This window comes from Desmodus rotundus, chromosome 4 (assembly GCF_022682495.2).
Source record: "Desmodus rotundus isolate HL8 chromosome 4, HLdesRot8A.1, whole genome shotgun sequence".
Classification (NCBI taxonomy): Eukaryota; Metazoa; Chordata; class Mammalia; order Chiroptera; family Phyllostomidae; genus Desmodus; species Desmodus rotundus.
The window spans coordinates 179483741-179511450 of record NC_071390.1 but is presented as its reverse complement, the minus strand read 5'-3'; the positions used below and the strand labels follow the sequence as shown (position 1 = coordinate 179511450).

The window sequence follows — 27710 nt, the reverse complement described above, 5'->3', positions numbered from 1 at the left end:
GGACCCTGACCGCCACCAGGGCCTTCTGAGTCCATCCCTTGAGATTAGCTCCACCATGGGTCATCTGCGGTTCACCCCCAGCCCCCACCCCAGCACCTGCTTTGCCTCTTTCTGCCTCATTTCCTATCCGTGGGTGTTTCTGGGTACAGGTGACCCAGAGTACAGGGAAAGCTTCGTCACCCGCGGGTCACACACAGCGCAGCGGGGACCGGTGGTCAGGCACACACCATTCCCAGCACGCCTCGCACCTGCCGGGCGCTCAGCGGCCTCCGTCCCTCCCGTAGCAGGGAGACAGCAAGACCACAGGGGGTGCCCGTGCCTACCGATGCTGGCTCTGAGTCCCCAGAGAAGTGGAGGCCAGCAGGGTGGGGGCCCCAAATGTCCCCGTTGGCTGAGGACCATGTGCTTGTAAACTTTAATTTTCATACAGTAGAGAAACACAATACAAGCCATGTGGGGGTCGATTGTACAGCGAAGCGCACAGATATACCCCGGGCCGGAGCAGGTGCCTGCTGCCGCTCCTGGGGGCTCCGTCCTGGCAGCCCCGCCCCCCCAGGTACCAGCTTCCTCTGCCCACCGCTCCAGGTCACCTCCAGGAGGACAAGCAGCCTTCCAGGGAGTGTTGGCCCACGAGGCTCCTGCCGGCTTCTCTCCCACAGGGGAGGAGACCGCACCCTTAGCCAGGGCTCTGCTGGGCAGCCAGGGGACGTCCCTTCAGTGCCTGCTCCAAGCCAGGCCTGCCAAGCCAGGGAGGCTTGGGAGCAGGGTGCTCAGGCCAGACAGAGGTATGCGGTGCAAACGCAGAAAGGTGGGAGAGAGGGTAGACTTCCGGGGACTACAGAGGCGTCTTTCCAAGAATCGGACTCATACATTATGCCAAGAGCTTGGAAGGTGGCTCTTGGGAGCGCTTGTGCGCAGGGGACCTCGGGCTGCCCCCACGGGGACCGTGATGCGGGGGCTATCACTCCCTGAGGCTGAGATTTGGACCCCTGGCCAAGCCCAGACTGTGGCTCTGTCCCTGGGGGGCAAGAGGAGGCTGCTGGCTCTTCTGAGGACCGACCTCGGTCCCTCGTCCTGGTTCCGCCAAGGCACTGGCTCCGGACGGAACCCCTCAGCTGGCACCTGTCTTCGGCCGCAGGCTCGGGCGCTCGGCGGTGGGGAGGCGGCCCCAGCTTCACAGGACCACCTCGGGTGCGATGTTAAAGAGCAGGTCATCGTTCCCCCGCCGCACCTCCAGCAGCAGCGGGGACTCAGTCAGCACGGCCTCCTGCAGCTCGCTTGAATCTGTCAGCGGACGCCCGTTGACCTTGACGATGATGTCGCCATCTTGGATGCCCCCTCTGCAGACAGGAGAGACATGAGGTCACCGCACAGCCCCGCTAGGCCCAGGCCCCCGCCCAGGCACCATGGGGTTTTCCAACACCAGTTATTTAAGGGAATCCTTTCAACGAACAGGCCAGACCGGTGCCTGACTGCAAGGCTCGCCCTCCAGATGAAAGACAGACACATCTACTCCTTCCCTCCCTCAGAAGGCCAGGTTCAAGTTCCGGCTGCAGCCCGCCCAGCTGGACTGCCTCGGGCCTGGTGCGCTACCCCGTGGAGCCTTGGTTTCCAGCCTGGTGTGGGAACATGCTTTGCAAATGACACGAGGTCCAGGGAGTCGGTCCCAAAGCCGTCACAGTTGCTAAGGCTTCGGCAGAAGAGGCAGAGTGTGCTGGGCTGCCTCCCTCTGTTCCCGACTCGAGATGACCTTGCCCAACCCCGGGAGGGGAGGCTGGAAAGGTGGCAGGGTGTTTCGGTGTCAGGTCGAGAGTGCTGGCTTCGTGGCCATGAGGGTGACTTCTCTAAGCCTCACTGTCCCTGTGTGTGAAGTGGGGTGAGAGCAGCACCCAGCTCTTGGGGTGCCCAGCACATGGCCGCTCTCCGTAACTGCCCCGCTGAGTTCAGTGGAGCATAAGAGTAAAGGGCTGGATTTGGGGACGCCACCCCTGTGCCTCATGGGTCTGTAGTTCAACAGTGTTCGTGCAGGCCGGCAGCAGGCCGGGGTGGCACGCTCCCGTGCTCACCACAGAGGGACAGAGGGCCCTGGCTGGTGTGGCTCAGTGGACTGAGCACCGGCCTGCCAACCAAAGGGTTGCCAGTTCGATTCCCAGTCAGGGCACATGCTTGGATTTTGGGCCAGGTCCCCAGTAGGGGGTGTGTGAGAGGCAACCACACATTGATGTTTCTTCCCTCTCTTTCTCCCTCCCTCCCCCTCTCTCTAAAAATAAGTAAATAAAATCTTTTTAAAAAATTTTTTAAAAAAAGAAGGAGGTGAGGGGCCGGCTCTTCCAGCATGACCTCTTGGAGCAGCACAGTGCGTGAAACCATCGGGGGGGGCCCTACTGGGATGAGGGTTCATGGGGTGGGGGCCTGCCTACCGGGCTCCTGTCCACGCCCACACCCCGCTGTCACCCCTCCAAGCAGCCCCTGACCCCCGCGTGACTGCCTCCAGCTCCCGGAATGAGAGTGTAGGACCACAGGTCCTAGGCGCCCACTGACGGCCCGACAGGGAACTAGGCCAAAGGAGGGGAGGGGCTTGCTCAGAGCCCTCCTCTGGGGCCTGGACTGCCCCTGTCTGCGCACAGAGACCTCGCTGCCCATGGGCCTCCACTCACAGTGCTGCGTGCTCAACCTTTCTCCAGCGCTCAGCTGTGACACCTCTCAGGGCGGAGAGAACAGGCCGGAGAGTGCCCGTTTTGCAGATGAGAGAACAGACCTAGGCCAGCCACCGGGCTAATGAGAGCCAGGCTGGTTCTCAGCATGGGAGGTGTGGGAGGCTCCACTGCTCTGTGTCCCCTAAGGACAGGGGACATTCAAGCCACAGAAGGGCACGGCCAGTGCTCTGTGGGACATGTCATCTCTGCAGCCTGCCCCTGAAAGGCCAGGCCAGAATCCCACGCCCCCCGTGGCGTCCAACCGCCTCCCATGCAGCCTCCCTGCTTCCCCCGGTGGAGCTCACCTCTCAGACGGTGAATTCGGAGCGACCTCTTGCACATAAATGCCACTGCTGACGTCCGGGAAGTCTGGGTTGCTGGCCTTCAGCTCTTCCACCAGACTGGAAAGATAGCCTGCGGTTAAGGCCCTTCCTCTGAGCTTCAAAGGCACAGAGTGGCCCCTCCACGCCACACCAGCGGGCCAGACGAGGAGCCTCCTCGGGGCCCCCACACTGCCCTGGCCTGCCCTGCCCTGCCGCTGGCCATTCTGCATTGCCATTGGCCCACCTGTGACCCCTACTCCACGTGGGCTTCTCGAGAGAGACCTTAGTGAAGGTGGAAGATTATAAGTGTGGAGAGAGGAGAGTGGTGGATGGATGGGAGGAGGGACTGGAGGGTGAGTGAGAAAGGAAGGAAAGGTAGAGGGATGGTTGACCAGATGGAAGGAAGAATGGAAAGGGGGGGGAGGGGGGAGGGAGGGAGGAAGGAAGGAGGGAAGGAAGGTAGGGAAAGGGGAAGGGAAGGGGGACAGAGGAGGGAAAGATAAATGGAGAGATGGAAGCAGGGATGAACAAACACGGGGAGTGAGCCGGACAGACAGAAGACTGGACAGATGTCACTGGTGTGATGGAAGGATAGACGGAAGAGAGAGAGAGAAAGAACACAAGTGAAAGGGAGGCTGGCGTGCTGTCCCGATCAGGGACTACCGGCAGATTTACTCCCTGAGTTTGCCGCTGCTGCTGAAACAGGAGGGACGGCCGTCTCAGGCCCTGCACGGGTGTGAGGGTGTTGTAGCTGAGCACACCTCATTCTCCCCAGAGCCCCCACCACGTTGACGCCTTTCTTCTCCAGCTGCCTTGAGCTGCACATTTTCCTCCCTCCCTGGCTCCCTTCCTCCCCCGTCCCTTCCTCATTTCCTTCTTCAGGACATCCAGGCACCCACTCTGCTGTAGCCTGGTACTGGGTGTGCAGCGCGGGCCACAGTCCTCACTCCCAAGGAGCTCATGGGCATGGTGGTATGGGGGCCACCAACAGGCAACTCCAGCCCCCATGGGACCAGCGCAATGCCTGGGGTGGGGGGAAGCATGCTCTGCCCACTAACAGGCAGCCCCTGCGCCTGCCTGAGCAGGTGCGGGGGGAATAGTGCCCCCTAAAATTCATGTCTACCCAGAACCTCTGAATGTGACGTGGTTGGAAGTAGGGTCTGTGCAGATGTAATTGGCTGAGGGTCCCCAAATGAGACCATCCTGGCTTACATTGGGCCACAGATCCAATGGCTGGTGTTTTTCTAAGAGACAGAAGAGGGGTGTTTGGAAGTGGACGCACAGGGAGGGAAGGGGCCACGTGAAGCCAGAGGCAGAGACTGGGGTGATGCAGCTACGACCCCAGGAGCCCCAGGAGCCACTGGGAGCTGGGAGAGGTGGGAAGGGCGCTCCCCTGGAGCCTTGGGGGAAGCATGGAGCTGCCAATGCCTCAATTTTGAACTTCAGGCTTTCAGAACTGAGAGAAAATGAGTTTTCTGTGGTTTTAAGCCAGGTGTATGGGAATTTGCTACAGTAGTCACAGGAAATTAGACCTAGGAGGCTTTCCAGAGGAGGGGGCACCTGAAGGCGCCCACCAGGCCAAGGGGGCGGCGGCGCTGCAGGCAGAGGGACCGGACTGAGCAAGGCCCGGAGCCCGAGTGCACCAGGCCCCCTGGAGCACCCGAAGGTGGCCGGACATGACCGGCTGGTGTCTGGGGCCGCCGTGGGGGCAGCAGGGCGGAGTGGTGTTCAGACTCGCCTGGGCGTGATGGTCCTCATCCGTATGCCAATGAAGCGCTTCTTCCAGTCTGGAGAGGGAACACGGCTTGGTTAGAGCCGCCACGAGGGGCGGGCGGGGTGACAGGGACAGACATTCCCCCACAGGAGCAGGGGGCTCAGACGCGTCCTGCCGCAGTTAGCTGGCCCCGTGAGCTCAGGCACCCAGGGCTGCCTCTCGTGGCTGCTCTGAGGCCAGCAGATGTCCTGGCTCACTCTGGTGGCTTCACTCCCCCCCCGCACCATCCAACCACATCAGCTCCGACATGGGCTCTCCCTCTGCGCTCCACGCCCGATCCCCGGGGGCCAGTAGGGCTCTCCTCTCCAGCCTCCATCCCGTAGGCTCCCCAAACTTCCCTTGCTCAGATCTGAACTTGTCACGTCCCCTGCGTGCCCCCCAAATAGCAATGTTAATCCACATGCCCAGCAGGCACTGACTGGGTGCCAGGCCCTCTGGTGGGAGCATCACACACACAACCCTCGGAGAGGCCTCCTCCTGCTCCCCCAGCCACCCTAGCCTGTGACGTAGCTGGGGTCCTGGACCCAGAGATGACATGTACATATTCAGAAGCACAGGACAAACTTCAGTATATTTTCAAAATTCCATATTATAGAAGTATGCTCTCTGACCACAATGGAATTAAATGAGAAATCAGTATTAGAAAGGTTCCTAATAACTTATTACACACTTCTAAATAACTCATATTCAAAAAAGAACCAAAAGGGAAGTTAGAAAATATTTTAAATTAAATGAAAGTGAAAATACAACTTATCAAAATTTGTGGAATGCAGGTAAAGCAGTACTTAGAGGAAAATCATAGCACTAAACTGCCGCAATTAGGAGAGAAGAAAAGTCCCAAATCAATGGCCTCAGCTTTCATCTTGAAAACTAGAGAGAGATCAGATGAAACCCAAAGTAAGCAGAAGAAGGGAAATAATAAAATGTAGAAGTCAGTGGGACAGGAAACAGAAATACAACACAGAAAATAAGTGAAAACCAAAAGCTGATTCTTTGAGATCAATAAAATTGATGAGCCGTTACGCAAACTGGTCAGGAAAAGAGAAAAGTGCAATTTTCAGTATCAGGAGTGGGAAAGGCGACATCGCTACCGATCCTACAATTAGAGACTATTCCAAACCACTTCATACCGATAAGTTTGACAACTAAGACAAAATGCACAGACTTAAGAGTTCCAAATAACCAAAGCTCCCTCGAGAAGAAATAGATAACCGCGCGAGCCCTAAGTCTACTGAAGAGATTGAATTATAGTTAAGAATCTTCCCACAGAGAAACATCAGGCCCAGACAGTCCCACAGGAGAATTGTACCAAATGTTTCGGAAAGAAATAGCGTCACTTCTGAACAAACTTCCCTCGAGAACTGAAAACGAGTGAGTACTTCATGATATTGCCACGTATATAGTAAGAAAGGTGTAGTTTGGTCTCTGACCATGGCTCCCCAGCTTCAAGGGTCGCTCCTAAAACTTTTGTAATTTCCTCAGTGACCTGGGGCAGCTTTGGCTCCCAGCTCCTGAAATTAGCCCCAGGGCTATAAAACACAATGGGTTTGTTATCCATAATGAGTCCCTTCCAACCACGTCTGAGTTCTCGTCAGTGAGGGAGTTTTGAGAAGGCCCTAGGAAGGGGGCTCGTTGTCAGGAGAACCAACCCTGTGATTAGAGGGGTGGAGCTTCCAGCCACACCCCTGACCTCTAGGGAGGGGAGAGGGGCGGGAGGTTGAAGGAATCACCACTGGCCAGCGAGTTAACCAATCAGGCCCATGTAATGGGGTCTCCATAAGACCCAAAAGGACAGGTTGGGGAGCTTCTGGGTCAGTGAGCACATGGAGGTGCTGGGCGGGCCATGCCCCCGGAGGGCGTGGGCGCTCCATGCTCCCTCCCCCTGCCCTCCCCCGCCCTTCCATTGGGCGGTTCCCGAGTTGTATCCTTTTATAGTAGACAGCTGACCTAGTGAGTAAACTGCTTTCCTGACTTCCGAGAGCTGCTCTGGCAAATGGTCAAAGTCCAGGAGGGAGTCGTGGGAGCCGGTCAGCCTGGGGCACAGGTGACAACCAGGACTTGTGACTGGCACCTGAAGACAAGGGCCAGGCTTGAGAGACTGAGTCCTTCCCCTGCGGGTGTGACGGCCCCCAGGAAGACCGTGTCAGGTCCCAGTTACGTTTTTGGATGCTGGTGGGGCCACGTGACTAAAAGAAATCAGCCGGCATGCGGATCGGACAGGAAGAAGTGAAACCGTCTTTATTCACAGACTGGATAGTCACCTGTGTAGCAAAGCCGTCGAATCTACAAAAAGCTACTAGAACGAGTGAGTTACCAGGGGGTGGGGTCTCTTGGGACCAACGTACAAAAATCCATTTTATTTGTGCATTCTAGTAACAGACAATCAGAAACTGAAATTTAAAGGAATATTCCCTTTACTATAGACTCAGACTGTGAAATGTCTGGGACTCAAGCTGAGGCAGCCTAGTTCTGGTACACGGAGAACTGGAGAATGTCGCCGAGAACCACCAGGGGACACAGGAACCGAGGGAAGACAGCCTGGGTCCGAGCATCAGAGGGTGTGACGTGGCCACCATGCCAATTCTCCCCAACTCAAGCCCATCGGAGATGCAGGTTTCCCTTCCCCGGGCCAGAGGCGAACCCTGAGGGACCATCCCCCACTGTCACCAAGGGCAGACACCCGTCAGCACCCAGTCCCATGAGCTCCAACTCCCCAGTCCTAAGGCTGGCTGAACCCCCAGACCTTCCTGGGGCCCCAGGACCAGGCAGTACTACAGCCCCCAAACCAGCAGGGTGGCCCCTCTGACCGTGAAGGCCCCCCAGAGACTCCTGCACCCCAACCCCCCAGACAGGAACAAGAGGTAAACCTTAACTAACGTCTCCTCGATTTAACGGAAAGAAGGCTTGTTTTAAAGAACTTCAGATGAACTGGATTTAGGTAATTTATATTCAACAGAACCCCAATCAAACTATCAGCATGGTTTTGGGGTGGAAATTGACAAACTGATTCTAAAATCTATATGGAGTCCCGGCTGGTGTGGCTCAGTGGATTGAGTGCTGGCCTGAGAACCAAAGGGTCTCTGGTTTGATTCCCAGTCAGGTCACGTGCCTGGGTTGTGGGCCAGGTTCCCAGTAAGGGGCGCGCGAGAGGCAACCACACATTGATGTTTCTCTCCCTCTCTTTCTCCTTCCATTCCCCTCTGTCTATAAATAAATAAAATATCTTAAAAAAAAAAACAAATAAAATCCAAGTGGAAATCGAAGGATTAGAAGAACCGAAACAACTCCGGAGCACACGGTGGGGCGGACCCACCCGCTGTCAGGGCTGATCATGCAGCTTCAGCCACCAGGACGGCCAAAGCTGGCGTAAGGAGGGACAGACAGACACCTGGAACACAACCCAGTTGCAACGGTGATCAGGTGGAGAACGGGTAATCTCTTCAGCAGATGGCGCTGGGACAATGGAATACCCGGAGCAGAAAAAGAACGCTGATCCGTGCTTTGCAAAATGAATTCAAAAGTCATCACAGTCCAAACCTGAAAACCCCGGAGAGGGAAACGTCCAGGAGAACACACGGGAGAAAATCCTCTGACCGTCAGGGAGCAAAGATTCCCTGCATACCACCCCAGAACAGTCCATTTAAACACGCGGCAAATGAGACGCGGTCCACATGGACAGAACTGCCACCCTTGAAGGCGGGGAAGAGGAGGAGACAAGCCATAGACCAGACGGAAAATCTGCAGTCATGCCCCTGATAAAGGCTCCCATCCAGAGTGCACGAAGAACTCTCAAGACATCCTAAGAATACCAACAACACTAATTTTTTTACACGGACAAACTATTTAAACAGACGAGTCACCAGAATTATGGATGGAGCCCGGTGGGAGATGAGGTCAGGGAGGGTGGAGGCCTGAGGTAGGTCTGGGCCAGAGGTGGCTTCAGGGTCCCCCCCACAGTGAGGTGGAGCCTAGAGGGGTTCCCACAGAGAACTGCAAGGAGTCCTGGGGCCGGGGGAGGGTCTGCGGGGGGAGGCACAGTGGCACTGGAGCGGAGAGGAGGCAGGCAGCCTGGTGGCGTGACTGGGTGGTGGGACTGGAAACTGTGACAGCTGGTGCCGGAGGGACAGGCCCACAGGCCGGGGGACTGAGTACGGGTATGGGGGATGCGGGAGGATGGAGCGGAGACTGAGAAGGGGGCGTGCCTGGAGTGGAGACCTCCAGAGCTATACACATCCCAGGCCAGAGCTGGGGGAGAGGGCCCCACGGAGACAGACATTTGGGGCCGGGGGCGTCACTTTCTAGGTGGCAGGTAGAGCCGTGATACTGGATGGGTCCTCAGAGGAAAGGGGACCAGTCCTGGGTGGAGGCCTCGGCCCACCATCCTGCTCCGGACAGGGCACTGGCCCCTGGTCAGCTTTGCTCTCACCCCAAGGGCATGAATGCTTCAGAAGTGGTCGAGGCTGGAGCCCAGTGGACCCAAGCGCTGGGTCCAGAGCACGGGCCCCTCCCCCTCCCTGGCCCGGCTCCTGCCTCCTCTGCCCCTCCTCTGGCTGGAGGTGACCCCTGAGGGGCCGTCCCCCACTGTCACCGAGGGCAGACACTCCTCAGCATCCAGTCCCATGAACTCCAACTCCCCAGTCCTAAGGCTGGCTGAACCCCCAAGGAGCCCTGGGGCCCTAGGCCCAGGCAATGCTATAGCCCCCAAACCAGCAGGGCGTCCCCTCTGACCAGGAAAGCCCCCCAGAGACTCCTGCACCCCAACCCATGAACAGGAATAAGAGGTGAACCTTAACTAACGTCTCCCTGATTTAATGGAAAGAAGGCTGGTTTTCAAGAACTTTAGATTAACTGGATTTAGATAATTTGATGTTTTTATTTCTAGAAAAGCAACAGTGAACACCAGAGGATGGTAAACGATAGACTTGGTCATTCAGCTAAGGTCTATTGGGCTCTCTGGCCAGCCCACATGTCCTGCCAGAGGGGCCAGCTCTGAGGACAGGGGCGAGTCTCCTGGGGGTCTGGGTGGAGGTCGGCGCTGACAGAGACAGTCCCCATGCAACAAGAGAGCGAGCCCGGCTCCTGGCAGGTCCTGTCTGAGAGTGAAGAGGAGCAGAGGCGAGAAGAGAGAGGCCACTCTCATCCCATGTTCAACGAGACAGGGGCCTCCCCACCCGCTCTGTGCGAAGTGCAGCTCTGCTGGCCTCCGGGAAGGTGGCCGAGGTCAAAGGCACCACGGGAAGATAATTCCACAGGAAGGCTCAGTTACTAGAGGAAGAATCAAGGCTACGATGGCGACAAAGATGCAGCCCTGGGTCACATTCTGAGCTTCTGAGTAGCCAAGGGGAAAAGGGCTCAGGGGCTAGAGGGTGCCTCTGACCAATAGAAGCCCCCAGCTTCTGGGTCTGCTCTGGCTCCAGGCCATCTTCACATGAGGGACCCTGATGACCAGACAGAGTCCTCGACAGCAGTTCTTCACGTGACCAGTCCTCACGGCACCGGTCCTGTCTGTACCGGGCACTGTGTGCTTGGCTGGTGGAGGGATGGGCGGGGCGAGCATGCGGGAGCCCCCCTGCTCTCAATGAATTGCTGCTGAGAGGGCTGGGAGGAGACAGGGAAGCAACATGATGGTGTGAGTATCTGGGCTGAGTCAGGTGTGGGCCAGGAGGTGGGCATGAGATAAAATGGCGGGAGGGGGAAGATCGCTTGGTCTGAAAAGAAAGGTGGGAAGGTGGAGGCCACCAGGAAAGGTCCTGAGACCAGAAATGCGACCCTCCTCTGGGCGTGCCCTCACTACGGAGAGTCCCTGGCGCCCATCCAGGCCTCTTCCAGGTGGAGGCTCATGGCCATAATGAGTGCCCAGGGTGGGCCGGCCACCCCCGTGCGGAGGCTGAGAGGAAGATGACTTCTAAGGATCAGGGGCTTGGGCTCCCCTCTCCTGGAGTACAGGTTACCCTGCCTGGCAGTCTGCCCGGCCAGAGGGTGGAAAGAAGTACTTATGGATGGTAGGAAGGGTGGATGGGGATGGATGGATGGGTGGATGGACGGATGGATGGATGGTGGGTGGATGGGTGGATAGATGGATGGATGGTGGATGGATGATGGGTGGATGGATGGTGGGTGGATGGATGGATGGATGGTGGATGGATGGATGGGTCGATGGTGGATGGATGGGTGGATGGATGGATGGATGGATGGATGGTGGGTGGATGGGTGGATGGATGGATGGATGGTGGATGGATGATGGGTGGATGGTGGGTGGATGGATGGGTGGATGGGTGGATGGATGGATGGATGGGTGGATGGGTGGGTGGGTGGATGGATGGATGGGTGGATGGATGGATGGATGGTGGATGGGTGGATGGGTGGATGGAAGGATGGGTGGATGGGTGGATGGGTGGATGGAAGGATGGGTGGATGGAAGGATGGGTGGATGGGTGGATGGGTGGATGGGTGGATGGGTGGATAGGTGGAAGGAAGGAAGCACCAGGTTCTAACAACTATGGAGCAGCACAGACACTGGGAGCCAAGCAGCTGGAGGTGGGAGGTGTGGTCAGAGATCCCCAGTCTGTCTAGTGGGGCAGGTGGTGGATGTGGCCATGAAGTGAGAAGGGGAAGAAGATCTGAGAGGGGCTGAGACTCAGAAGTGAGCAAGGGCACACAGCACGGGCTGAAGGACAGGCGGGCGCCCATGGGAGGGTGGGAGGCCCAAGCCCTGGTTCCACGCCCCTGGCCTCAGCCAGCCCCTGGGGGTGCTCTCTACCTTTGACTTGCTTGTCCTGGAACTCGGTGAGGAACTGCATGATGCGGTCTGAGGGGATGGCAAAGGAGATGCCGGCTGTGACCTTGAGGGTGTTGATGCCGATGACCTCGCCGTCCTGGGTGTGGGGAGAGCACAGCGGACGGTCACAATGGCAGCGCAGGCAGCCGCTGCCCCCCAGCTGCACAGCGTGGTGTCCAGAGCTGACCTGGCTGGCGTGCCCCTGCCTGAGGATTCTCCGGGACAGCACAGAAGCTGTTCTGGAAGGGCGCTCTCGCGCTTACACCTGGGTCAGGGACCCCCGACTCTCCCACCGTTTTCCTCCACACCTGACCCCTCCTCCCTTGCTGGAGCTTGTTGGCCACCCCTTGGAAGCAGGGCCACTGACCCCAGACACCCCCAGGCAGTGTTCTGAGGGGCTGGAGCCCAGAGAGGGAAGTGACAAGGACTGTGTAGACCAAGGCCGCCTCTGTCCCTTCCCTCTAGGAGCTGGGTGGAGGCACGTGGGGCCTGGGAAGCTCTGTAGCGCCCCCCTCTCTTGTAGGGCCATCTGTTTGGAACTGGCACCCCACCCTGACCCCCCTGACCTCCCAGCCGGTGCCTTGGGCTGGATCTGCCCTGGCCACCAGTGACCACGCGCCCCTGGGAAGGCTGCTCCCCACAGCCTGGCACACGTGCCCCTGGACCACACTCCTGCCCATCCTGGTGGCGGCTTCCTGGCCTGCTCCCCAGGGGCCACGTTTGGGGGCAGCCTTTGGATCAAGGCACACTTCGTCTGCCTGGCCCCCTGAGCTCTCAAGGAGGGAGGACCCAGGGGTCTCTCACTGGCCCTGTTTGCCCATCCTCACCATGCCCTGGCCTCCCACCAAAAGTCTACCTGCTGGAGCTTTTTCAAACACCAGTGGGACGCGTCCTGCTAGAAGCCTGCAGGGCTTCTCGGGGTGCAGCGTGAACCCCCACCGTCCAGTCATCCGATCCCTCCCACTCTGCCTCTCCAGCAACAGCACCTGACTGGGACCCCACCCCATGCCCATGCTGTGCCCTCTTCCTCAGTATCTTCCTCCTGGATCTTCACAGCCCAGGTTAGATGCCTCTGCCTCCAGGAAGCCCCCCAGTCCCACGCCAGCTGCAAGGCCTCCCTGCCGGGCGTCCCTCCAGAGCATTCTCTCCGCTCTGCTCCTCACATTGTGCTTGGGTGTATCCATGTCTGACACCCTTCCTGCCCCGCAGTGGGAGCTCCCCCGGTGGGGGCTGCAGGGTGACCGTTCCGGGGCCCAGGGGCTATGAACCCAGCTTCCTGACTCACTCTGGATCTCACCTGGGATGAGAACGAGCCTGCCTTCGGGGTGGGCCCAGGAGAGACCTGGGGGAGGGGACCTGAGGGGCACGAGTAAGGATGAGGACACCCCTCATTTTGCATGTAAGCTCAAGGACGGGAGGTCCAGAGGGGTGACTGGCCCCACCCTGTGTCTCCACAGCCCCAGGTCCCTGATGGGCACGTGGCCCTAGCCTGGCTGCTGCCCCCCGTCACCCTGATTCCTCTGACAGTCACTGCGTTCCTGGGGGGCCAGGGGGGTACAGGGCAGCACGCAGCTGGGTCATGTCCTCCCGGCCTCCCACTCAGCTGCTTTCTTGACCATCATCTCTGCCTCGAAGCCGCCCCCTCCCTGTGAGCTGAGCCCTGGAAAACTAGAGGCCCACCCTGGGGACACTTACCAGGTTCACCAGTGGTCCGCCGGAGTTCCCGTACTGCAGGGGGAGGAAACGAAGCGTCAGCCGAGCCCTGAGCCCCAACTGAGCACCCTGAAGCTTTTTCCTCCAACTCATTCTAACGGCCAGGGATGTGGCCAGATCTTATTCCCAGCGGCACGGAGAGGCCTTGTCACCTCCTGCCGTCTCACAGATAAGACAGCTGAGGCCGGCAGAGGCCAAGTGGACGGTGGGCTGAGGCTCGGGTCAGACCTGGGCAGCGCTCTCCACATGAACCGCCAGGCTCCCGCCAGTCTCAGCCACTGGGGCAGGGGCAAGCCAGGCCAGGATTCCCACCCTGCAGCCTCGGGAGCCTCGGCAAAGGCTGACAGTCTGGGTCGAGTGTCCCAACCACGGCCACCTCTCCAGGTCTGGCCAGAGGGCTTTGTGAGTGCACATGGGCCACCTAATACACGGGCCACCCAGTACACGGGCCACCCAATACACGGGCCACCCAGTACACTACTACCAATAAAAAATGTGACCTGGGGGCGTCATTTGGGCCAAGATAACCCAGGGGCGTGGCTGCACCTCCACATCCTGGAGGGCTGTCCCTGCCTCCAACTCTGGGGCAGACCTGCCCCACCTGACTTTCTAGCAAGTGGACTCAGCAGTGATGGGGTGGGCCCTGGGACGGTGGACCGCCGGGACAGCTGACTCACGTTGATGATGGCGTCCGTCTGGACATAGTCCATGTCTGAGTCCCGGAGGCCCAGCTCCCTGCCGTCCCGCTGGGCCGTGCTGACGATGCCCGTGGTCACCGTGTTCTGCAGGGCGAAGGGGCTGCCGATGGCCACCACGAACTCCCCCGGTCGCAGGTCTGCCGAGCGGCCCAGCAGCAGTGCTGGGAGCTTTTTCTGGAGCAGGGAGGAGGGACGGCACAGGAGGGAGGCTCAGTGGAGTGTCTTCGGTGGAGAGACCACAGCCAGACCACGGCTGGGCCCCCGCGGGGCGGTCCCAGAGCAGCTGGGTAGAGCCATCAGGGCGAAGGCCAAGGCAAGTCCCCAGTGTGGACCAAGGCCAGGCTGGCCTCCCGCTGACCTATGGTGATTGGAAGGGACCCAGGCTGGCACCTGAGGACCGGAGGCTCAGCCCTGCCCATGACTGCAGGGCCTCTTAGGATGGACCACAGGGTCCATCACAGGGAGGTGCACAGGGCACCCACCCACCCTGCGTGGGGCAGCGGGGCCTGTCTGTCTCCGCCACGGGGCCAGGAGCTCTGACGTGGGGGGAAGGGGGCTGGAGTGGGTGCCCCACGCCTGTCAGGAAGGGCTGAAGCGCCCACGCCGGCACAGGCGAAATCAGCGCAGGCTGACGCTCTGCCGCCTGTGGCCACGTCAGTTTCCCAGGGCTGGTGTTGCAGCCCTTATGTCCCATGTCACCCCTGGGGGACCCAGGGGCCACGAGGCCCTCTCAGCACTACTTCCGCAGCTTTTGTGGGTCTGGTGTTCTCTCCAGATAAAAAGCTGCGTGAGGAGGCACTGCAGACGGCCGTGCCCAGGTCACAGGGGCCTCACCGCCGTCTTCACAGCAGCTGGGGGACCAGGGTGGAGGTGGAGGGACAGCATGTACGTCCCAAGGGCTCCCGACCAGCCTCCGTCACACCCACCGCACAGCTGCACCCCTGCAGTGGGCCCCGGGCCTCGGAGCGCCCCCGTGTGGCGGCACCTGTGCGCAGCGGCCAGCAGCCTCGCGCTCATCTGATCTGACCTGCAGCTGTGCAGGCCCCGGTCCCCCCAGCTGTCAGTGGTACGGTCGGGCCGCCCAGTACCTACACTGTGGCATCCGGGAGGGTCGCCCAGCCCCGCGGCCCCCGCCGCCCACTCACGTGGGAGTAGATCTTGATGGTTGCGATGTCCGACCTCTTGTCTATGTCTTTGACGGTGGCCTCGTAGGTGTCCCCGTTCTGCAGCTGCACCTTGAGCTGCTGCCTGCCCGAGACGGCGTTGGAGCTGGACACCACGTGGGCGTTGGTGAGGATCAGTCCGGCCTCCGACATGATGAAGCCGGAGCCGCTGGACAGGGGCACGTTGCGGCCGAACAGCGGGTGCCTGTGGGAGGGGACATGGTGACGGCTGAGCCCATGCGGGGTTCCCCCATGCCCAAGTCCAAACGCTGACTCTTCTGCTTCCTGGCCATGGCCTTGGCCAGGTCACTAAGGCTGTCCCATTTTACAGCCTCCGGGAGGGGCAGTAATGTCGGACCTGCAATTTGCCGGGGGAGACGCGAGGCCATCGTGTCAGACCTGTGGTGACGCAGCCGACACTCACCGCCCCGACAACAGGACGGTGGAGCCAGGCCGACCGGGATGCTGATCACAGGTGTGGCACCCACTTACCCGCCTGCCTGCGGGCGGGTCACCACACCTCTCTGAGGCCTGGTCTCCTAGTCTGGAACCAGGTCATAGCAGTCCCCACTCTGCTCTCGGGGTGGGGTCCCGGGGCCTGCAGCACATTATTGGCAGCAGGGATGGTCACGAGCAGGTCCCCAGGGCATGTCAGTGTCCCCAAGCTCTGATTGAGGAGTGAGGGCAAGCACTGGGGTGTGGGGTGCACTCCCACCTCCCCGCAGCCCCTGCCCTCGGCCAGCTGCCTGGGAACCCAAAGGGGCTGGCCAAACAGTGCAGGTGGCAGGCTCCGCTCAGGGAATGTCGCACCTCCTCATGCTTCTGAGGACACAGGGGTGTGAGGACCAAGGGACGTGGCAGAGCAACAGGGATCGAGGGGCAAGGCAGCTGGCATGGGTTCGAGGTTGGTCCTCACCGACCAGCAACGATGCCCAGACCTGTGAGTAGGAGCCACAGCCTCGTCCCAGAGTGGAGGGAGGCAGGATGCCGGGCGGAGTGCAGGGCCTCCTCCAGGGCGGGGCAGCAGGGGCTGGGGGCGAGAGGCCGCTTTGCAGAAATGAGTGAGAAAACAGTGCGAGGGAAAGCGGGGAGATTTCTCAGAGAAGTGAGTCTCTGGGCTGGGCGGGACCAGTGACCACATCTAGCGCCACCAAGCATTCCCTGTGAACCAGGGACAAAGCCACTCGATGCTCCTGGTAGGTGCCCTACCAGGTAGGTAGGTCTCTAGTTCACAGGTGGGGAAACTGAGGCCCAGAGACATGAGCCACTTGCTGGGGCCAGGCCGGCAAAGGGCGGAGCAGGGGTGTGAACCTGGCATCCTGGGGACTTGGCCCCTCTCAGGCGACTGTAGCCTGTGTCCACCCAGCTCCGTGTGTGCCCTGGGTGAGGCCACACCTGAGAACCGGCCGCTGGCGCCTGGCTGGCTGGCGTGCACAGGGCTTGCTGTTTGTCTGCAGAAGGGCCTGAGGTGGCCCAGGGGCTTCCTCACACCGATTGGGGTCACAGTGGAGACTCCCCTACTCCGTGACCATCTCGCCTTGTCTGGGATCTTGTCTGTGTCTGGGATCTGACCCTCAATCCTAGGACGCCAGCCTCTGAGGCTGACGTGGAGCCGCCGCCGCCCGCTGGGCTGGGCTGCAGTCAGCAAGGAGCTGGCTCAGGGCCCAGGGCCCGGGGCCTTCTACAGAGACGAGCGCTGCCCCCGTCCAAACCACCTGCAGGGCCAGGGACCTAGCACAAGTGCCACTTAGCACGTCCAGTGGTAATTTCCTCAATGACACATCTCAGGGTCTGGGACCCACAGAAAGGCCACAGAGGGGGTCAAAGTGGGACAGAGGGCGGGGCCCGGCTCTGAGGCCCAGGAACCCCGAGTCACAGCCCCCAGGCAGTTGGCAGCTCTGTGAGCCCAAGGAAGGGCCCGGGCCCTGATCCCACAGGCAGGAGACGGGGACACGACGGCCTACCTCTGGGGGGCGTGGGAAGCTGCTGTGGGCCAGAGTGGAAGGGTCTTGGGGCGCAGGCACCGGGGGGTGGCCTAGGCCTGGCTCTCAGGGTGAGTCCCACAGGTGCCTGGCACTCTCTCATCTACGGGGTGTCCCTGCCCTAGGGCTGTCTGAGAAATGTGGGCAAAGCAGCCGCTGCGATGGGGGTACACAGGAGGTGTCCGAGGGGACTGCTGCTTTGATGGGGCCGGGCTCCTGCCTCCTGTCTGCTCGACCCTGTGGAGCACTGCTGCCGGTGGGCACCATGCCTGCCCCCCAGAGATGGGGGCACCTCTCTGTGACACCCAGTGCCCAGGGCTCCCACGGGGCATGCTCGGACCCAGCAAGCAGAGGACCCTGTGCCGGGGCCAGGGACTGCGCTCCTTCACTAAGCTTTCCTCCACGGCCCCTCTGGAATGCAGACAGGTAGCAGCTGCTCAATAAAGTCGGTTGCATGCACGATGAAAAGAACAGCAGCCGCCAGCCACTGCGCACCAGCCAGCACCTATAGCTCTGTGGGGGGCGAGGTTGCTGCCCACGTCCGGGGGTCCAGGCAGGGTTCGCCTGACCCCAGCCCACTCTGGCTCCTACTGCCCCCAGCGCCAGCATGGAGTCCAGTCTGGGCTCCAGCCAATGGAGTGGACACCTTGGACAGGGAGGGGACTCCACACACCTGAGGAAGAGCTCGATGTGGACCACGGCTGGCGCAATCTTCTCCACCACGTCGGCGATGAAGTTGAACTTGTACCGTGGGCTGCTCAGCTTGTGGAGACCTGCACTGGCAGGAAGAACCCAGTGCCTTAGTGAGTCCCAGACCCTGCCCAAAACCTGCCTGGGGGAGGGGAGGAAGCTCGCTCCCGAGACCCCCCTGGGTTCGCAGCCTTTCGGGGACACCCCACGCTCAGCAGCACAGTGATACCCAGACATTGGGAATGGGGCTCACTCTCCCCAAGAACTATTAATGCCAAGCTCCTTGACATCGCCTCCCTGGAGGCTGGCCCGGAGCTGACCTCCAGGAGGTTCAGAGAGGTTAACACACTTGCCCTGGGCGGCACGGCAGTGACAGGCAACTCAGGCTGGATCTGGGGTCCCCGTGGGCCCCAGTGCTTCCGTCACACACACAGCAAGCCCGGCACCAGGAAGCGGCCCCACCCCTGCCCTGGGGTCCTCCCTCCTGAGCTTCCCTGGCTGAACTGTGGGGGCCTGCGGGGGCCCCCATCTGCATTTCACTTGGCCCCACCCCAGCCTGACTTGCCAAGCTGTTCACAAACTTCTCTGGAACCTTCCCCGGCTCAGATTTCTGCTGCCGTCAGCAACAGGCCTGCCGCCTACTGGGACCACAGGCTGGAGGCACGTTGTTGGCACAAGGCCCAGACCCTTATTCCCCCTGCTCAGGCCTGTGCCAAGGTCCCCCAGGACCCTGCCAGCGATGGGCGCTACCTGGAACCCCGGCAGTGGTCCCACGGCCTGGAATGAGCCTTGGGCTGTGCACCCCGCATGCCCCGGCCTGGCTGGCACGGCCACTTTCCAGCTGTGCGGCTTTGGGCAAATCACTTACCCTCTCTGAGGCTTGGCTCTTCATCTAAAAATGGGACGGAAGAGCCCCCGCCCCAACCCGTGGAATTTGGCAAGTTCTGCGACTTGCACTGTGAAGCTCCCCGCCGGGAACGCCACCACCCACCCTGCTCCCTGACGTTGGTGAGCAAAGCGGGGCCACCCGTCAAGTCCAGTGTGGCAGCTGCTGCCTCTCGTCGACCCCTGGCAGTGACCAAGTGTCAGGGTCGCGAGAAAGCCTGGCTCTCCGAGTTGTCCCAAGGGAGAGGGGGTGACGTGGAGTGCAGCCGCGGGAGCTGGCCCGGGCCCACAGTCGCGCCCAGCAACGGCACACGCCGTCCTTCCCCACGTCCTGACGAATGTCTCGACTGTTCACAGGCAGCAGGGGTGGCCCTCCATCTTCCAAGTGGGGAAACCGAGGCTCAGCGAGAGGAACCCTTTGGCCCGAGGACACATCTAGTGAGAGGAGAGCCAGGCTCCCTTCCTTAGGGGCCCCGACTGTCCACGAAGTGTGATCTGGGACTTAGGGCCCACTGGAGCGCTGGCCTCGGTCTCGCAGCCAGGGGTGGCAAGGAGGGCCCGCCCACTGACCCTGGGATGCTGCCTCGAGCAGCCCGCAGGCGCTGGCCACAGAGCCTCCGTCAGCCTGAAATCGAAGGCCGCCTGTCTGGGGCAGCCAGAGCCTGGCTGGGAGACGGGGCTGCTGCCAGCCACCGGCCAGCTCCTTGACCATCCTGAGGTGGGCAGTGAGGGGCCACGGTGTCCAGAGCCCTCCTCCTACAGGCAGACCCCTGGGTGGGGTGGGGTAAGGTCGGAAGCAGGTTACTAACCAGCCCAGCAGCAGGGTCCTCTCCTTGCCAGGGCTCTGGGCTCCCAGCACACACAGGTGCTCGGCACAGCTGCTCCATGCGGGGCAGCTCATCCTCCCGGACATTCCGGGGTGAGTCCACCTGTCAGGCAGCCCAGCTCTGTCTGCCCTGCCCGGGGCCCTGGGAACCTGTACTGGCCCCCAAGACTCCAGGCAGAAGGAAGGGAGCCAGCCAGCCCCTGCTCCCTGTCCAGGTCTGTCCCCCACCAGGCCATCCCCATGGCCCAGGGTCCTGGAGGACCCCAGATCCAGGCTGGCAGGGCTTGGGGGAGATTTGGCAAGGTCTGCAACTCTCCCATACATACCAGGGCTTGACTTACCCCAGCCTGAGGCTCATGCCCCCCTGTTGTGTGGGGGCAGGCAGTCCCGGGGGGGTGAGGCCAGGCATCACCCCCACTCCCACTGTGTCGCCTGAGTTTCTGCTCTCTCACCCACCACTCTGCCTCCACCTGCAGGGACCGCTCCCCACTTCTCTCTCCTAAGGTGCTCCAGCTTGTTCCGGGCACAGTTCAAATCCCACCCCCTCCAGACAGCCCTCCGGCAGACGTCTCCCAGTCAGAGTGCGTGTCTCCCTGCTCGGGCTCCCAGCACAGTGCCTCCCCCACAGCATTGGTTCCCGTGTGCAGGGTACTCCACCCGTGGGTGCCGAGTGCCTTCTGCGCACACACCTTGCGCCAGTACAGCCTGTGACTGGCCGCACACAGCACAGTGTGGCCAGTGAATGAGCAGAAGGAGGCCCAGGGGAGCCCTGACCCAGGCCTTGAATGCGCACTGGGCAGCGGAACGGTGCACATGAAGACCCAGCATCACGCGCGAAGGCAGCTGTGTGTGGATGTGGCTGACCTGGAACTGGGCCTTGCGTGGCTAACACGAGAGAATCACACATCCGATCAGAGAAGGCCACGTTCGTCCCCACACGGCCTCATCCTGGCCCTCACTGGCTCCCACACGGGGGGCTGGAAGCCCCTAAGGCATGTCTGTCCACCCCCGCTGGCCCGGCCCAGGTCCTCAGGGCCCAGGGAGGCCATGCAGGCCACACAGTGCCACGGCCGCTGAGGCCCTGACCTTGAGCTGCCACAGCCCTGGGCGGCATGGTGGCCTCAGCCGGACACTGTTCTTCTGATGTGGTCTCTCCACAGACCACTTAGAACAGGCGGCCCTCAATCTTCCGTGTGATGGCTTTTAAAAAAATCACCCTCCATCCAATACCCAGAAGTAAAAGGCTGGCAGGAAACACATCGAAATAGTTCAGGGTCGCTATTTAGGGGCAGGGGAGTTAGGAGTGATTTTGTCTTTCACGGACCTTCCAAATGTTGTACCACAGGCAAATACTGCAGACATATCTAAAAAAACAGCAAGGAGAGAGTAGAGCCTGGTGGAGGGCTGGGGCGGAAGCAGAAAAGGCCGGGCGCTGTGGCACCCTGTCCCCAGGGATGGGCTGCAGCAGCTCCAGGGAGACGCTGGCGCATGCACCTCCCACCCGGGGAACCAGCTCCTTCAGGGTCTGCTTTCCGGGGAACCAGCACAGGCAGGCGGGGCCTGGAAACACTGCACTTCGGAAGGATGGGAGGGAGGGGGCGGGGCAGGGAGGGCGGGCTGCTGCCCTTGACCCCTCAGACCCAGCACGCAGCAGGTCTGCAAACACCACCACAGGGCCAGCAGCTGCTGCAGGAGCAGCCTCCCAAGGGCAGTGTCATGGCCAGGTTCCATCCCAGGACACTGAGGCTGGAGGCAAAGCTCGGTGGGGGTGGGGACAAGCCTGGCACTGGCCCTAGGTCCCACCAACTGCAGCCTGCGCCCTCCCAGACCCCAGGACCTGAAGCACCCCCTCGGGCTCCTTGGTCAGCTGGCTGGTGACAGGGACTCAGCAGGACCCTGTCCCTTTAAGCTGATGGTGGTGGGGGAGGGGTGCGGGGAGGGCTGGGGGAGGACCTGGTTCCTGGTCCTTCTCCCCCACACGGATGAATCACCCCTGAATCAGTGGGAAGGGAGGACTCGGTTCCCACTGCCACTTTCCACATGAAAACCTTGGGCCCCTGGCTGGGAAGCAGACTGTTTGTTTATTTGGGGGGTTGGACCCCCCCACCCCACCCCGCCCTCGAGCCAAAGCTCTGAAGTCAACAGCCAGTCAGTCTGGACCAGACTCAGCTGCTCCCATGTTTTGTTTTTCAGAAATAAACTAATCCGCAGGCCGTGGGCGTTTCAGCCGGGGGCGGGGGGTGGGTGGGGGGACTGTCAGAGGAAAGCTGTCAGGCCAGGTGTCCTGAGGCGCCTTCGGGGAAAGTAAGGGCCCTGCAGGGAAGCAGGGAGAGACGGGGCTGGGATTCCACCTGCCCAGCCGCACAGCCAGCAGGGCCGCCAGGAGGGCTTGGGGACAGCGCTGACCCTGAGGCGACTTGCTGTGTGCCGGCTCTGGACAGTCCCCGCAGCCATGGACAGATGGGGAAACCGAGGCCTGCACCCCCGCAGGTGCCGCTGAGCAGGCCATGCACTGCACAGCCCAGGACACCCGCCCCCCGCCCCGGCACCCAGAAACTCATGTCACGGCCTGGGGACAGAGGGGCCGGCTGCGGGTAAATACGAGGTCCCGGGCCATGCCCATCTGCCCGTGATAGTGACCACAGCCTGCAGGCCAGGCGGCCACTTCTCAGCAGTGTCCTCAAGCCCCTGGGGGTCCAGGTCCCCTGCAGAGCTGCTGCCTCGCCTGCTGCCACTGTCCCCCGCCCTCTGGCCCTGCTTCCCTGAGCTCACATGCTCTGGAGTGGCCCTGGCCTCGGCCTCTGCCCTCATCCCTCGAGGCCCAGGACAACACCCTTCCTCTCGGGAGCTTGCGGTGACTCAGAAGGCTCGGTGGCTCATCTCTCCCCTCTCCCCACAGCTGGCTCCTCCATCTGTTCCCGTGGCCTGGGTGTCCCTAACCCACAGTAGGGGCAGCGAGAGAATGAGTGACAAGTGAATGAGCAGGGGTATGTGTGTGGATGTCCTCCAGGGACAGGGCATCAGGGCCCCCCAGGGCCCCCAGCACCTACCCCCAGGCCCTGCCCCCCACAAAGCCAGGTGGTAAAGCCCCAGGAGCTCCCTCCCCAGTCTAATTAGCTCCCAGACAGGCTCTGTGTTTTTCTTTCTCTTGAAAACTTGCCTGTCCCCAGTGAACCTTCTCCCTCCAGCCAAGGACAGCAGCTTCAGACCCCACAGGGTGGTGGGGGGCGGGGGACCCGGTCCCAGGCCCTAGGACCCAGCCCTGGCTCCCCCACCGCCGGCCACGCCCACAGCGGCTGTACTCAGCGAGTGCAGGGCTGCAGCAAGCCCTCGCCGTCCCTCCGCAGGGCGGGAGGCCTTAGCCTGTCGGTGGTCAGTCCAGGCTAAGAGGCTCCGAGAAGACAGGAGACTGACCCAGAGCCCACAGCCAGGTCCCTTGTCCCCTGCCCCAGGCTCTTCTGGTCCTGCCTGGCCCCTGGGGGCAGCTCAGCTTCAAGGTCCCGGCTCGGGGCCAGCCTGGCGGCTCCAGGTGTAGGTTCTGCCTGGGCTGCATCCAGCCCCGAGGAGGAGGCCGCTCTGCTTTATCAAAGTCTGTCTGCCCACCTGCTCCCTCGCAGATGAAGCAGGGCTCCAGGCCACCCACAGTGTCCACCACACCACTGAAGCCAAGGTGGGGTCCGTCCCAGACCCCCCTTCTACAGGATGCGCCCCCTATCCTGATGGGCCCACCCGCTGACTCCTCTGGGCGAGGCCAGGGGAACACCCTCGGGCCAGCCCCTCCCCTCACACTCACAACTCCATCTATATCAGAAGCTTGTCCACCTCCAGGTACGCTGGCAGTCATGTCTGTTAGATGCTACCCCATGCAAAGCACTCTTCATTCACCTTGTCCCAGGCTGTCCTGGAGCCAGTGAGGGGGACCGCTGTCATCCCCATGTCACAGATGAGGAAGCGGAGGAATGGAGAGCCTAGGAGACCTGCAGGGGCTGGCCACAGGCAGCGGCGGGGCTAGGATGAGTCCCTGAGTGGCTGGACTTCGGGAGCAGAGCCGGGTCCCAGCGCTGGCCCTGCCAATGGGCCCCGGCACACCGCCGGCAGTGGGGCACCACACGGCTCCGGGGCCACCTGCTCCCCACATGGCAGCTGGTGTTGGTGTTTGGGGACACACACATCCTGGGCACACCTTCGCTGCACAGAGGACGAGTGGTCTGCGGCTTTGTTCTCTGACTCGATTGTTCAAAACCCTCCCTGAAAGCAAGCAAGGCCACTGCCTCAGGGGCCCAGGGCCCACCCTGTGGGCAGAGTGCTGGACGGGGATCAGGGGCCCGGGCTCGAGGTCCCCGGGGCCGCTCACCGCCCCGAGCTGAGTTTATTCTTGCAGAGGGCTGCACAAGAGCTCCTGCACGGGCGTGTGTGACCTGCGTGGGAGACGAGGCCCGCGTTTCGCCCTTGGCCCCGGTAAACCTGGTGGCTGCTCTCCCTCGAAGCGGGTCACAGGAAGAGGTGGTGCTCAGCCTTCTGTCAGGACATCGGGCTGCCCGGCCAGCAGCCTGCCCACTCTCCTGTCCAGTCCATAGGGACCCAGGGCCCCCACAGCCGGCGAGCCGGGGGATGGCCAAGGGGTGTGTGCCAGGCCGGGCACACGGGCTCTGGCTCAGTCAGCATGCCGCTCTCAGTCTGAATATGCGCGATTGTCCCCAGGCGTCTCCGCCAGGTCACCTCCTGCGCACACTTGAAGGCCAGGATGGGGACTTGGGTTTGGGTTGGGCAGGTGGGGCCGCTGGGGCTGCGCAGGTCATAGAGTGCCCCGCCCCCTCAGGCTGGTGAGGGTTTGGGCCTGGTGCCCCGTCCCGAACATAGGCACGCACACACACGGCACCACGGCCACCAACACGCAGGCGGCCCCACACCTCAGCCAGGCCCTCCTTCTGGAGCCCTAACCCCCGCGGGCACCCCCACCTGGACCTGACCTGACTCTTGCCCTCGCCTCGCCAAGTGCACTCTGCCAGGGGCCCCACCGTCCCTCCACCCTGGCACTGCCTCTGACCCCCAACCCTTGTCAGTCCTGAAACCCTAATGCCCCTGGACCTGCCCACCCCACCCCCCAGCGGCCAGCAGGCCTCGTCAGCGCCCCTCCCTGGGCCCTGCTCTCTGGCTGGCTGGGTCCCTGTACCCTCTGTGCATGCCTGTGCCCCGTGAACCTTCCTGGCCCCTACCCTGCCACCTCCCCGCTCCTCCACCCGCACCTGCCCGTGCCCAGCATTCCTGCCCCCTCGCCACCCTGTGGGGCCCCCACCTGCTCCGTCACTGACCCACCGCTCGCCTGGGCCCCACACCTCGTCACGTGTGTCCCTCACAGTTTGGGGCTGGGGGTTTCTTGGGGCTCTGCTAGGGGTGGGGACGGTGGGCAGGAAGCCAAGGCCAGAGGGCAGCAAGCCCGCGGGCAGCAGCAGAAGTCTGTGCTTGGTGCAGAAGGCAGAGGGAGCTGCGGCTGGGCTTTCGGGAGGAAGGGGCGATCTGAGCCTCGCTGCAGGGAGGTGCACAGGCAGGCAGACCCCGAGCGGGGCCTGGGGATCCCGGCTGCCCCTCCAGACTGGCATGTGGAGGTCAGATGGAATGCAGCGGGTGAGGGGGCTGCTTAGGCCGGCGGAGCCCTGGCGGGGGCAGCAGCTGCCCTGGGCCGTCCGCTCCTCTCCGGCCGGCCTCCTGCCCCCCCAGTGGCCTTGGTGTGGGCAGCCCAGCTCTGCTGTCCCGAGGGAGAGAAGCGGGGTGGGGGTGGGAGGCGTCCTCTTGCTGACTTGCTAAGAAGATTAAAAATCGAAAGCCAACCGAAACTCTTAAATAACAAAACTGAGAGCCGAGGCAGGGACCACGCTGGGTTGCAGGATAAAAGCTGATTGTTAAATGCCACGTCTTAAACTGCCCCAGGGCTCCACATTCTGAATTCAGGGCTCACTCCCAGGCCCGTCTGCAGGCAGGTGAGGCAGAGTGGCCTCGAGGGCCCTCGGCTCTGGGGCGGAAAGGGGGCCTCTTCTCTGTGCAAGTCTTTACTTTGGCTTTTACTATCCCGCCGGAGTGGCATTCCTCCACACCAGGGCGTGGCACTGCCTCCAGGAGAGGCAGTGAGCCCCCCCGATGCTAGGGGTATGCAAGGATGGTCGGGAGAATTGGAGGAGATCCCCACAGCACATGAGGACCCACAGCACCTACTGGGCACCAGGCACTGGGCCCGGCCCGGCAGGGAACAAACAGACCGGCCGCCTGCCCTGCGAGGCCCAGAAGCTGGTGAGACGGAGAGACGGTGCCGCGTCGGCAGGTGGTGTGAGGGTGTAAATCGGGGCCCAGGGCGCACTCATGTGGCTAAAGGAGGGGGTGGCTAGGCGTGGTGGTCGGGGAAGGAGGCTTAGGGGTGGAGGGACATCCGGGTCAAGGCAAGATGAGGACTCGGCCACCTGAAGGGGAGGGAACGGGAACTCTGGGCAGTGGGTGCAGCATGTGCAAAGGTCCTGAGGTGGGAGGCAGCCCGGAGCACAGAGGATGAGGTGGTGTTCAGGGTGGGAGGGGCCAGATGGCAAGGGACTCAGGGGTCAGGGTGGGTGTTGGGGAGCTCGTGAGGGGGTCCTGCCGGTGACAGGCAGGGCAGATTTAGCCAAGTTGTCCCGGCGGCTGTGTGCAGAAGTGCTCCTCGGGAGGAGGGGAGAGGCAGGGATGAAAGTAGAGGCCAGCATCGCCAGGGCAACAGGAGCGATGCCCGGCTGGGGGCACGTGTCAAGGTGGAGCTAAAGCCTCACCCGTGGGGGCGAGCTAAGTAATAGGGAGGAATGGAGGGTCAAAGGTGACAAGGCTTCGGACCTAAGCTTCACAGGGTGGCCCTCTTGGCGGAGGACCAGGGCAGCTGCAACACAGGACTCCAGTTCCGGACCCTGTCTTCAGCACTGGGGCACAGGAGAGGGGCAGCTGGTGGGACTTCCGTGTGCACGAGCTGGGGGTGGGCAGAGACTTAGCCCACCCCTGCGATGTGGGGACACCGCCCAGCAACCTCTGGCCAGTCCCTCCAGAGGGCAGAGGGGGGACCTGCCGGTGACACGCTGTGGAAGCTGAAGGGAATGGAGCTGGAGACCCAGCCTGGCCTCACCCCAGGCGCCGGGGGCCCTGCTGCCTCCCAGCGGAAGGAGAAAGCCTGGGACCCTGGAGAGTGTGGCTTTCAAAGCCAGCCAGACCAGAGGCCCGCCCGGCGCAGTCACTTCCTGGCCGACTGACCTCAGACAAGTCACTTGCCCTCTCCCTCCTCCATGGGCACATCTGCGGGGTAGGAAGGACCAGATTCGCAGAGGCAAACGAGACAGTGCTGGTGAGAAACTGCCTGGCAAAGACCCCAAGAGGACTGGCTTCTGCGGAAATCCGAGCTTCGGAGCCCAGTGGCGATCCCAGGACTCCCAGGACCCCAGACCGCCAGCTCCCCAACCTGCCTCGAGGCCTCGCCTTGCCTCAGTCTCCTCCATCCTCCGCTCCCTTTGTCTGGCGAGCCCCACTCACCTCCCGCAGCGCAGTACCAAGGCACCCCGACCCTGCAGCTGGGACGCACTGGGGGAGGCAGGAGCCGGGACAGTGGCACTAGTACATGACGTCACAGGCGGCCCACTGACGCGACAACTCCCCTGGTACGCGCTACGCGCACCCCCGCTTTCCAGGCAGGGGGATTGAGGCCCTGAGACTTGTCCAAAGCCCTTACGAGTAGGAGGTGCCCCGGGTGCCCAGCCCACGGTGCCCCTGCCCAGCCACTCCCTACTGCCTGCTGAGCCATCTGTGGACCGTCTGTGGTCAGCAGGCTACTTCCCTCTTCCCATCCTTGGAGATTCTCCAGGGCACAGCGTCTGCCTCGTGGAGGGACCTTGTCACCGCCCAGGGCCAGCCTGGCCACAGAGAGGGTACATCACAAGGGCTAAACACAGTTGACCAAGGAGGGTTTCAGATGCCTAGACCACCTCCACCCTCCCACCTGCCCCTGGGACTGGAGTCTCATTTTAATAGGTCCACCGCATGGGGGGGGGCTTGGGGCTTGGGGGTTCCCACCTACACAACCAAGCTGCGGTGGACAGATGCCCACCCTGAGACCTCCACCTCACAGACCCGTCGGCATGGCCCGAGATAGGCCCACCAGTACCAAGCCCCGAAGCAGATG

At 61.8% G+C, this 27710-nt stretch overlaps 1 protein-coding gene across 2 annotated transcripts in view; it reads right to left on the bottom strand.

The window, feature by feature from the left end:
- Nucleotides 1-392: 392 nt before the first annotated feature.
- The window catches only part of HTRA3 (HtrA serine peptidase 3), a 29380-nt gene continuing 2062 nt past the window's right edge, over nucleotides 393-27710 (bottom strand). Inside the window, exons 2-9 of one of the 2 annotated variants that reach the window (XM_024573521.4) lie at nucleotides 17801-17900; nucleotides 15128-15350; nucleotides 13962-14156; nucleotides 13267-13299; nucleotides 11554-11668; nucleotides 4758-4806; nucleotides 3002-3097; nucleotides 393-1340 (exon numbers count right to left, since the gene is read on the bottom strand). In XM_024573521.4, the coding sequence (XP_024429289.3) occupies nucleotides 1175-1340; nucleotides 3002-3097; nucleotides 4758-4806; nucleotides 11554-11668; nucleotides 13267-13299; nucleotides 13962-14156; nucleotides 15128-15350; nucleotides 17801-17900 (977 nt within the window). In that variant the 3' untranslated portion in view covers nucleotides 393-1174. Of the gene's footprint in view, nucleotides 1341-3001; nucleotides 3098-4757; nucleotides 4807-8857; nucleotides 10392-11553; nucleotides 11669-13266; nucleotides 13300-13961; nucleotides 14157-15127; nucleotides 15351-17800; nucleotides 17901-27710 lie in introns of those variants that run through there. The other variant, XM_045183056.2, reaches the window with a different exon arrangement.